This window comes from Podarcis gaigeae (genome assembly GCF_964106915.1).
Source record: "Podarcis gaigeae genome assembly, chromosome: 8".
Lineage (NCBI taxonomy): Eukaryota > Metazoa > Chordata > Lepidosauria > Squamata > Lacertidae > Podarcis > Podarcis gaigeae.
Window position 1 is genome coordinate 1,541,278 of NC_139684.1, and position 12,219 is coordinate 1,553,496.

The following is a 12,219-nucleotide window of genomic DNA, read 5'->3' on the forward strand; positions in this document are numbered from 1 at the left end:
ACAACTAAATATAAAAGTGTCAATTTCAGAGGACATTGTTGTGGTCCTTACTTTAATGGCAGAAGCTAAAATATTTGTGGTCTTTGCTGTCACCAGCTTATCTTGGTCTATAAGAGAAGACTCATGTAATAATCAACTAAACCTCCTGGATGAGATAATGATGAGCAGTGTTAGAAACTCAGATATACAAGCCAGGTGCCAAGTGACACCTTAAACCTTGGTCATGGCCACCACAACGGAATGTCTATTCACCAGGGGGTTGGACTAGATGACCCTAAGGATCCCTTCCAACAATTCCAACAATTCTTCCAACAATTCTACGCTTCTATGATCTCAACTACATTGCTTGACTGTCCCAATATGTAAGAAGGAGAAATGCAGCAGAAATGGAAAAGATGTAAACTATGGACTAAGGCAGAGGTTTTTAAACTGTGGTTTGTGAGTTCCATTTGGGTAGCCTGTGGAAAGGCTGTAGCACAGTCAAATAGATCTGTATTCAGCCCTGCACTTACTTTCCTTGATGTGATGATGGAGGACTAAGGTGCCCAGCAAGGGATCCATGATTTGGATAGCCGCGCAGAAGCACAAGACTCACAACTTTTACTGCACGAGTCATCTGGCTCGATTGAGATGTCAGTCACCAACCTGGCGCCCAGAAATCTCCATGTAGTTGCAACTGGACCCTTGCCAATAGCAAATGTGCATGGTGCACAGTGAATTCCGAACACTGGTGATGAGGTGATTACCAAATATTTGTAAAAAGAGCATACTAGCAACACATGAGCCTTTGTTTCTGTATTCCCATCAACACATGGATATATATGACCTTGGAATCTTCCTGTTACAGAAATACCAACAAGCTTTCTTTTCAATTTCTTCATCTGCTTACTCCAAAGGTTCTGCTGGCTTTTGTATTTGTCTTCTTCCAGGCAGAGGGTCATCAACACCTCCCAAGAAACATAACCTATAAGCCTCCTTTCCCCTGCAGTTTTGAAACAGGACATACCGTATCTGTACCAATACAGCCATGCAGGAGCTGAAGGGCCATGCTTAGACAGATGTGCACAAACATGGAATATTGAACAATCTACCATGCCTCTGCATTAAGCCAATATCATTTATACAGAACACTGAACAACAAGCAAACTCCCCTCACAAATGCCAGGCAAGCCCTTGCAGAATTCAATGTGCACTAAAACAGGGAGGAAGAAATGTCCAATACAGGAAGGTACAGACTTACTCTGATTCAGTTTTGAAGCAAGCAAAGCTATTGTATAGCTTTGGCATGCAAATCTTACAATCTTGGACAATCCTTGATGCCCAATCGTCAGCCCCATGTTTCTGGGCTATAATATTTTAAGTTTGCCTCAGAGCTGCCTGCTTATCTCTCATCAGCATCACACCTCATCACTTCTTATCAACTGGCTGGTTCCCAGAAAATCCTCAGTAAACTACCTGTCTCAATCTTCTCAGTACTATGCATCTTATGACTAATATACCCCTGTAAAAAGGTAAAGGAACCCTGACAGTTAAGTCCAGTCACAAACAACTCTGGGGTTGCGGCACTCATCTGGCTTTACTGGCCGAGGGAGCCGGCAGCATTTGTCCTCAGACAGTTTTTCCGGTCATGTGGCCAGCATGACTAAGCCGCTTCTGGCGCAACAGAACACCAAAACCAGAGCAGCACACGGAAACGCCGTTTACCTTCCTGCCGGAGCGTTACCTATTATCTACTTGCACTTTGACGTGCTTTCGAACTGCTAGGTGGGCAGGAACCGGGACAAAGCAAAAGGAACTCACCCTGTCGCGGGGATTCGAACTGCCGACCTTCCGATCGACAAGCCCCAGGCTCAGTGGTTTAGACCACAGCGCCACCCGCACCTCTGTAGGAGTCTACTAACCATACCTTTGAAAGCAAGCTTCATTCAATTTTACCTGCAGTGCTTGCTCCTGAATATCTCTGAACAACTCCATATCTTTCTCAGTCATGACATCTGGACCTCCAAGAAGCCATTCTTCATTTTCCTGTTTTCCATCCCAGCCATCCTGATTGTCTGAAAATGAACACACAACGACAAATGGAATTTCCTGAAATTAAGCCGCTGAATATGTAAGGTGGTCACAGGATAAATAACTATCTAAAAGGGGGTTATTGCACTAATATGTTTTGAAGTTCATGGCAGGCTACCCCTTTAGACTAAACTGTGACATACCACCCCTTCCACCCCACCACCTGGCAGCTTCAGTTCTTCCAGTGGTATAACCATTCCACTCTCACCCATCAATACTTAGAATAGAATCATAGAGTTGGAAGAGACCACAAGGGCCATCGAGTCCAACCCCCTGCCAAGCAGGAAACACCATCAGAGCACTCCTGACATATGGTTGTCAAGCCTCTGCTTAAAGACCTCCAAAGAAGGAGTCTCCACCACACTCCTTGGCAGCAAATTCCACTGTTGAACAGCTCTTACTGTCAGGAAGTTCTTCCTAATGTTTAGGTGGAATCTTCTTTTAAGTTTGCCTTGGCTTTGGGAGAAGGCATAGTCCCCTGGACTGTGGAAATGTGCTCTCAGTCTAAACCAACCTCACATGGCTGTTGTGCCAGGAAAATGGGGAGAACTATATATGCCACCTTGAGCTCCTTGGAGGAAAGGTGCAATGTAAGTCTAATAAAATAAATAAACATTCTTACAATCTTAACAAACACAAAATAATACACACTAACCTCCACTGCTTGGACTGTTGTCCACAAATGAAAAGATATATTATGATGATTTTAGCGTATACACTTTGCCAAGGTTCTGTGGTGTATTTGAAGATGACCCTTTAATTGTACGTGGTTATATATATATATATATATATACTGCTTCCACCCAAGAACCTTCCACCCAAGAACCTTCAGAGGAATGTATTGTGCCCCAACAACATTTATGATAATGTAAAAAAAAACCAAAGTGTTGAAGTTTCTTCAGAATCTGTTCTCAAATTGAAAATTAGAAGTCCAAAAAGTAAGAAGAGATAATACCCTCTACAATTAGCTACCTGTAGGCCAGTCTGAAGTGCTTGATTTCCTATTGTCTTTCCTCCTGATCCTATACTGCTGAGAGTAATCCACCACTTCTCCTCGAGCTTTACGCCCATCAGGGGATGGGGTGAAGAATTTGGTAAGGCCATCAATTAGCCCTTTGGTTTTCTTGTTGAATTTCAAGGTGGTGCTTGCATCTCTGCAGAATTCCAGGCCGTCGATTTGCTCCAAATAGCCCCCTTCTGACGAACAAGTTGACTGACTGGATAGGGGAGTCTTGCGCTTACGACCTCGACCAGGTCCCGTCTGAACTTTGCTGAAGGGGGCTTTTGATCTAAACAAATAGTAAAGTGGGTAATAGAGACTTAGAATCATAGAATCATAGAGTTGGAAGAGACCACAAGGGTCATCGAGTCCAACCCCCTGCCAGAAAGAGAAGCTATGCAGGGTATTAGCCAGCTGATAATTTCAAATTCTTCCTTGGGCAATAAAGATACCTGCAGTGCAATTTAATGGAAGTTTACTCAGAAGCAAATCCAACTCTGTTCAATGAAGCTTACTGTATGGTTAACTGTACACAGAACTGGAGCCTTCCCAAATTTCTCAGGAATCTGGTATTCTGAATAAAAATTAAGTGTATAGGAGTTACGTACTTAATCCCCACCACCACCAAAAAAATGCCACGAGAACTCAAGTGTTTAAGAGCAGTGTATAATGATCCTAATGGCAAGGCTTCTTTGACCCTTCAGATAGTTTCCCTCCCACACCTTTCTGACATGGAACTCTAGAGCAAAATTGGAAGCCATCTAAATATTCAAAAGCAGCAGTGACATGGATCATGTCCTGTGTTCTGTAAAGCAACAATCCAAGCACCCTCCAGATTTCATGGGTGTGGAAAAATCTTGAAAAGCAAGTGAATGGCAGCAGAACATTCTGCCAGTCTAACTTGAGAGGCTAGAAGGGTTTGTAGTGCAAGAAACATAGTTATATATTGCCTCAAGCTAAGAGAGCAAAGTGGATGCTCAAACTTATTTTATTGAAGGAGGGAAGCTCATCGCTTACTTTAGATTCAGTGGGAATGCAAGCTAAGAATGGCCATTGTTGTTATCTAGCATAGAGATCTACCTCCTAAGTAGAAGCTTGGGCTGCTTGAAATCAGCACCGAAAGTTTTTTTACTGAGGACTAACTGCCTACACTGAAAGGTGTAAACAGACTTCTACAAATAAAAAAATGTGAAAACCAAAACAAATGCTGAGTTTTAGGAAGCTGGGAAATTAATGAATCCAACAAAGGAAAAGATATGCCTGGTGTCACATTCAGAAACAAAAAGCATTAAAAATTTGGACAGAAGTACTCATAATCTTTCCAGAACACGTACCAAAATATTTAACCCAACAAAGAAGATGGAACATCTCTAACAACAGAACTGCACAGGTATCCATATTCACACTGTACCCACTGCCACCAAGTTTTGGAAAAACTTACGTTGCATTTTGGTTCTTTAATCGATTTTTGGGACGTCCTATTGGGTTGGCATAACGCCGCTTTATCTGTGCTGCCTTCTTGTGTAGAAGTTTTCTTCCTTTTTTACGTGGCCGACATATCTGACATATCCACATGCCTGTAAAGTGAACAGACTCATCATAATGTATGTCAACATCTGTTAGTCCCAGAGAACAACACCGTATTATTTATATAACCTAAGAATAGCCCTGCTGGGCACGCAAGTGGCCCATCTAGTCCAGCCTCCTGTTCTCACAGTGCCCAACCAGATGCTCATGGGAAGCCCATGAGCAGGACAGGAACACAACAGCAATGCTCTCCCTGGGACTGTATATAGTACTGCTTGAGTGTTCAAACACTTCAAATACATTCTCTGCAATCACAGAATCATAGAGTTCCCTACACCAACTTTTAACATATGGTAGTAGTATTATACTACTATACTGCAGTTTTTTGAGGGGTGGGGATGAGGAGGAGGAGCTGAGGCTGTCAGACTTGTGTTTCCCTAAGGAAACCTACTAAGCTCATGGAAAAGGCCAGATTCAAGCCATGGTCTTCTTCATGTCTCGCAGCTCACGCTCTTATTCACTACAACACTATCTGTAAAGTTATTCAGAACTCTTAATCAAGCCTATGCTACTATTCTGTTCTGCCTGTTAAAGACATCTATAATTTGAAGGCTAAAAGGGTTGTTTGTGTGAGTTTCTCCCCCTGCAGCATATTTTAACCCTTTCTTACCTTTTGGCATCCTGGTCAGAGGGGGGTCACAACATTCCATGTGAAAGCCACGATCACATGAGTCACAAAATAGCATATTATCCTGCGAAGCACAGAAATTTCAAGTTACTGCAATTCAAGCACTTAGACCAAGAACACTCTTTTCTGTTATCATCAAATATACTGTATTTTTCGCCCTATAGGACGCAATTTTTCCCCTCCAAAAATGAAGGGGAAATGCGTGTGCGTCCTATGGGGCGAATGCAGGCTTTCGCTGAAGCCTGGAGAGCGAGAGGGGTCGGTGCGCACCGACCCCTCTCGCTCTCCAGGCTTCAGAAAGCTATCCGCAAGCCTTGCAAGCCTGGCGGGAGGTCCCGCGGGCTCGCAAGGCTTGCGGGCAGCAGCCTGCAGCCCACAAGCTCGGGGGACAGCGGGGAGGCGCAGCGCCGCCACCCCGCTATTCCCCGACCTGGTCTGGAGGCTGGCGGAGGGGGGGGGAGAAGCAAGCTTGCTTCTCCCCCCCACCAGCCCCAAAAGCTTGGGGATAGAGGGGAGGCAGAGCGCCGCCACCCCGCTATTCCCCGACGTGATCTGGGGGCTGGCGGGGGGGGGGGGAGAAGCAAGCTTACTTCTCCCCATCGCCAGCCCCACAAGCTCGGGGGATAGCGGGGAGGCGGAGCGCCGCCACCCCGCTATTCCCCGACCTGATCTGGAGGCTGTCGGGGGGTGGGGGAGAAGCAAGCTTACTTCTCCCCATCGCCAGCCCCACAAGCTCGGGGGATAGCGGGGAGGCGGAGCGCCGCCACCCCGCTATTCCCCGACCTCATCTGGAGGCTGGCGATGGGGAGAAGCAAGCTTGCTTTCGCCCCCCCCGCCAGCCCCACAAGCTTGGGGGATAGCGGGGAGGCAGAGCGCCGCCACCCCGCTATTCCCCGACCTGATCTAGAGGCTGGCGATGGGGAGAAGCAAGCTTGCTTCTCCCCCCCACCAGCCCCACAAGCTTGGGGGACAGCGGGGAGGCGGAGTGCCACCACCCCGCTATTCCCCGACCTGATCTGGAGGCTGGCGATGTGGAGAAGCAAGCTTGCTTCTCCTCCCCCCCCCCGCCAGCCCCACAAGCTCGGGGGATAGCAGGGAGGCGGAGCGCTGCCACCCCGCTATTCCCGGACCTGGTCTGGAGGCTGGCGGGCGGGGGGGGGGAGAAGCTATCACCAGCCCCACCAGCTCAGGGGACAGCAGGGCAAGCCGCTGCCCCACGGAGGCTAGAGAAGCTGTCCCTGAAGGCAGAAGAGGGAGACGGAGCGCTCCATCTCCCTCCTCTAGCTTGGGGATGGCTGCGCAAACCTGGGCGGGAAAAAATTTTTTCCCTTGATTTCCACCCCAAAAAACTAGGTGCGTCCTATGGGCCGGTGCGTCCTATAGGGCGAAAAATACGGTAACCACTATGATTCTAGGCTGAGAGGGGGTATTCCAGCTGCAGACGGGTATCTTTGTAGCCTACTGTTCTGCTTAAAAATCATCTGAATTAGCATAAATGAGCACAAATGCAACCAATATAGATTATTTTAAAAAACAATAGCTTGCAGAGAAAATTGCAGTAGAAACAAATAAACTCAAATCTTAAGTAGGAAGAATAACCAAGACCTCTCCGCTAAACACTTCTGGAAAGGAAGTTTTAACTTGTTAGTAAAACGCAAGAACATAGCCTAGGTGCAATGGCCATAAAGGTCCTGTCATGCATACTAACCCACCTAACCTGAGAAAGTGGAGAGAGACAGAGCAGCACCAGCAGACTCTTTGGGGAGAAGGCAGACCCCCCCCCCTAAGATCTCAGGCTGTTCAGGGCTTTGAAGGTTGACGGCCAGAACTGGGCTCAGAAGCAAAAAGGGAACCAACACAACAGATACGACAAATGCCCTCTGCAGAACCACCACAATTTGTAGCAATTAAAACTTCAACATACTTTTCCAGAACAGCATGCTGGAAATCTCATGCAATTAGTTAGAATATGAACATGATCCAGAAGGTGAATGTCCAGGTACTCACAGCATTCTTGCCCTGATCTCGACAGGAACTGCATGTTTTGCACTCAATGCACTGCCATCGTAAGGCCTTCACACGAACTGTTAACTCTGGGGAGAACTTCAGGCAGGATGGATGACCTACACCAAGATGAAAACAATTTCAGTTAAACTAAGTAGGAACAGCCTGTGCTCAGGAAGAGCAGAAGGTACAGGTTCTATTGCAGTTAACATCTGACATCTTAAAAAGACTCCAGTTCTGCCAGAGCAGTTCTGTGTGTGCTTGGCACTCTGGGATGAACCCACAATATGTGTTTTTGGAAGGGAAGTTGGTTTCTTGCCCAAACACTCAATATTCAGAGGAAAGAGGAAAAAAAACCCTTGAGGAATTGCATGAATGGTTCTAACCGAAGATGATTCCAATATGTACTTAAGTACTTGCAGAAATTATGATGTGCCCAAATAATGCCAAAGAAGCCGTTCATGAGGTGAGCTTTGTAGATTAGCCCCGCCCCCCCAGCCTGCCAACACACCTTTATATTCAAAAGTAGAGCTTACTGGGTTTCTATGTTGGACACGCAGGAGGCAGAACCCTGTCCAGTTCATCCAACATAGTAGGTGGCAGCCAAGGCACAGATAGGTCTCTGCTTTCTTAGTAAGTCTCCTGCACTTCAGTGCTGGACATACAAAAGGAAAAGTTCCTTCCTGTGTATCCAGCATACAATTAAAGAAACCTGGTTCAATAACAGAGACACAGACTGTCATCAGCTCACCATGTTTCTGTTAAATGCAAAAAAGATTCATTGGCTGTGAGTCTAGCACAGAGCTTTCCAAACTTTTAATGTTGGTGACACACTTTTTTTGACATGCATCATTTCATGACACAGTAATTCAGTTTTACTAGCAAACCGGAGGTTAAACTAACCCCTTTCCAGCGTTCACGCAACATACCTACACACTGCAGCCGACAGACATGTGCTGTGACACACAGTTTGAAAAGCTCTGGTCTAACACATTAACATGGTGGGCTAATGGTGAAAAAGTAGAGCCCTTCTTGACTCCATTTCCAACCTCTTGGTTTCTATGGTAGGCAGGGAGCTTTACCTCCTATGCATCCAGTGCACTGCCAGAGGATGCGTGAAATGCTCTATGCCTATGCTAGTAAACCACAGTTTCTATGCTGGATGGGAAGGGGGGCTTCCATTTCTCCTTGACCAGCATAGGAACCATGTGGGCTGTCAGGAGATGTGCAGAGCACTCCATGCAGAAGCCCACTTCGTTTCTGCAATGGGTAGAGAGGAGGCAAAGCACCAACTTTCATGCACAAGATATAAATGCGCTGGGTTGCCAGAGGACAGCCTGAGCATTCTGTTTCTCTTGTAGTAGCTCACTCAGCTGTCTGAGTGAAATTCCACCTACGCTCACCAGGCAAGCAGCTAAAAACAATGCTGCATCAGGCTAAAGGGCACATCTGCAGGGGACATTTTTACAAATTGTATTCCCTGCACATTGCATTCATTTTTTAATAGAGCTATTGGTGGTATCTGTGTGACAAAGAGTCTTCCCAGCCTACAATGAACCTTCTTTCCAAGCAACTTATCTTTTACTTCTCTTTCAGCAGCAAAACTCTAGAGCAAGAAATACTTTAGCACACTGTACCACACAACTTTTCAGCCCCAACACGAACTCTGGTCATATTAAGTTTTGCAAGTTTCTGCACTGCTCCAAGCATTACCTCAGAAAACATAAAGCTAATCCCTAGCAGCATAGCCAAGCATAAGGAGAAGTATAACTACAGTGGATATTGCCCATGACAAGCAGTCTTGAAGCAATTCTCCAGCTGGGTTAAAAAGGTGGGTTTTTTTAAGTTAGCTTGTTAAATGTGCACAATGAATGCATTTGAAGGTCACCAATTCAATAGATCTCATTGCCCAAAATGCAGGCAGCCACCTACCACTATTGCCGCAATCAGCACAAGAAATGAGCTCCTCAGGTTTCTTTTCTCGGTTTTGCTCTTTTGTACCAAGGCAGAAGCTGCAGATTGGGATTGGTTCAGCAACTGGCTGTGGGGGAAGGAGACGAATAATAGAGATTTTCATTAATTATATCATATTTGCAAAACATATACTGAATGAAGACATTAGAGCAGAGATAGCTAACTCAGGTCAAAAGTATTGAGATATAAGCAATTCATTTCCTAGGGCAGTGTTAGAAAATCAGATATATAAGCAAGGAGCCAAATGGCTCCTTAAACCAAGGTTACAGTCACCAAAACAGAATGTTTAGTTGCCATTTTGGGGTAAAATAGCTCAGAAGTCTTGTTTTTCAAATGATGGATTGACTGTGGTTGATTCTCAGTTAAACATCTGGCTAACTCAGCCTGGTAGATGAAGGGAACGCAGTGGATGTAGCCTACCTTGATTTCAGCAAGGCATTTGACAAGGTGCCCCATGAAATTCTTGTAAAGAAGCTGGTAAAATGCGGTCTTGACTATGCTACCACTCAGTGGATTTGTAACTGGCTGACTGACCGAACCCAAAGGGTGCTCATCAATGGTTCCTCTTCATCCTGGAGAAGAGTGACTAGTGGGGTGCCACAGGGTTCTGTCTTGGGTCCAGTCTTATTCAACATCTTTATCAACAACTTGGATGATGGACTCAAGGGCATCCTGATCAAATTTGCAGATGACACCAAACTGGGAGGGGTGGCTAACACCCCAGAGGACAGGATCACACTTCAAAACGACCTTGACAGATTAGAAAACTGGGCCAAAACAAACAAGATGAATTTTAACAGGGAGAAATGTAAAGTATTGCACTTGGGCAAAAAAAATGAGAGGCACAAATACAAGATGGGTGACACCTGGCTTGAGAGCAGTACATGTGAAAAGGATCTAGGAGTCTTGGTTGACCACAAACTTGACATGAGCCAACAGTGTGACGCGGCAGCTAAAAAAGCCAATGCAATTCTGGGCTGCATCAATAGGAGTATAGCATCTAGATCAAGGGAAGTAATAGTGCCACTGTATTCTGCTCTGGTCAGACCTCACCTGGAGTACTGTGTCCAGTTCTGGGCACCACAGTTCAAGAAGGACACTGACAAACTGGAACGCGTCCAGAGGAGGGCAACCAAAATGGTCAAAGGCCTGGAAACGATGCCTTATGAGGAACGGCTAAGGGAGCTGGGCATGTTTAGCCTGGAGAAGAGGAGGTTAAGGGGTGATATGATAGCCATGTTCAAATATATAAAAGGATGTCACATAGAGGAGGGAGAAAGGTTGTTTTCTGCTGCTCCAGAGAAGCGGACACGGAGCAATGGATCCAAACTACAAGAAAGAAGATTCCACCTAAACATTAGGAAGAACTTCCTGACAGTAAGAGCTGTTCGACAGTGGAATTTGCTGCCAAGGAGTGTGGTGGAGTCTCCTTCTTTGGAGGTCTTTAAGCAGAGGCTTGACAACCATATGTCAGGAGTGCTCTGATGGTGTTTCCTGCTTGGCATGGGGTTGGACTCGATGGCCCTTGTGGTCTCTTCCAACTCTATGATTCTATGATTCTATGACTACCTTGAGTCAGCTTAACTTTGAGAACTTAAAAGTCACTTGATTCAGGAACATGCCCACCTACACAGTACATTGGCCTATTCCAACCTCTCATTCTTAATGGTGACATAATAATGTAAGAATATTCTTCACCACCATGAGAAGGACAGTGGGGTGGGGTAAGTGAAGACAAGCTACAACTAATAACTATAACTATTAACTATAATGTTGTTTACTGCTACTGCTCAGGCTGCACACAGAAAAAGCATATTGGTTCCAGAAAATCATTCTGATTATGCAGATAAAATATAACTGATAGATAGAATTCTACAGGATGTGGTATGAGTGAGTGGAAAGAGTCAAGACCCAAGGATGATCAGAAATGCACCTCCAAATGGTGGTGATGTCAGGTGCCATCCTGGTGCCCAGGCATCTTCACTTGGTTGCAAGTGGTCGATAGCCAGGTGCAAAATGCAACTGGCACCTGGCTAATTTCAAACACTGTCCTAGGGTGTTAGACAACTATGCTTTATTCAGAGAGAAACTAATGGGTCTAACTTAATCATGGTCATTAATTTCAATGGGTCTGCTCTGAGTAAAACTTAATTGAATACCGTTCCTAGTCCCTGTCCCTACCTCAACAATTCACAGAGCACTGCAGTGAAGATAGCCAGTTCCAAGTGATTGCAATGAGAGCAGACTGCAGGTGCTGGGCCTGTATTGGTCACAGAGACAATCTTAAGTGGTACTCGGGACCTGATGTAAGTGTTGTGGTACAGACTGGAAAACAGTGACTACAATGCTATCAAATTCAACTTATAGGCAAGTGGGCAACTGCCAAGGAAGTCAAACAGTCACACAGAACTTCAAAGGAGAAAACTGAGGGGATTGGCAGAAAGGAAATAGAAAGGCAAAGTTAAATTTCTCCAGACTGCCATGAGGTTATTCAAATGAATAATGAATGTTAAATTATATAATATATACCACAGATCAGGAAAGGTGCCACAAAGGTCTACAGGATGTGTGACTAACAAGCAAAGTCAATAACATAGCGGCAAGAATGTGTTTTTCACAAAATAGATGAGATGACAAGAAAAAGCAACAAAACATTGGTAAAATAAAGGAAAGCTGACAACAAAAAATACAAAAAAGAATTTCAAGGAGTTCATCACTAAAAACATTATGCCTAGTAATAAAACATTATTTAACAAATTAGAAGCAAGAAAAATGCTTAGGGATGATATTGGACATTTGGTCAAATGTGTGCTAAGGGAGGAAAAGGAGGCTGATGGGGAAATGAACGAATCCTTTCAACAGTATTCACGGCAGACGGGCAGAGCCCTGTGCCTGAGCTAGTCGGAGGAACCGGGGCAAAGAGTGGAGAGAAGGCATAAAGTCCTAGGCCTTAGTG

General features: G+C 45.2%; 1 protein-coding gene across 1 annotated transcript in view; it reads right to left on the minus strand.

The window, feature by feature from the left end:
* Window positions 1-12,219, minus strand: part of KAT6A (lysine acetyltransferase 6A) — a 95,612-nt gene that overhangs the window by 36,608 nt on the left and 46,785 nt on the right. Inside the window, exons 3-8 of the mRNA XM_083753112.1 lie at window positions 9,222-9,330; window positions 7,293-7,408; window positions 5,268-5,349; window positions 4,512-4,647; window positions 3,043-3,359; window positions 1,936-2,054 (exon numbers count right to left, since the gene is read on the minus strand). Coding sequence (XP_083609238.1) covers window positions 1,936-2,054; window positions 3,043-3,359; window positions 4,512-4,647; window positions 5,268-5,349; window positions 7,293-7,408; window positions 9,222-9,330 — 879 coding nt within the window. The remainder of the gene's footprint in view (window positions 1-1,935; window positions 2,055-3,042; window positions 3,360-4,511; window positions 4,648-5,267; window positions 5,350-7,292; window positions 7,409-9,221; window positions 9,331-12,219) is intronic.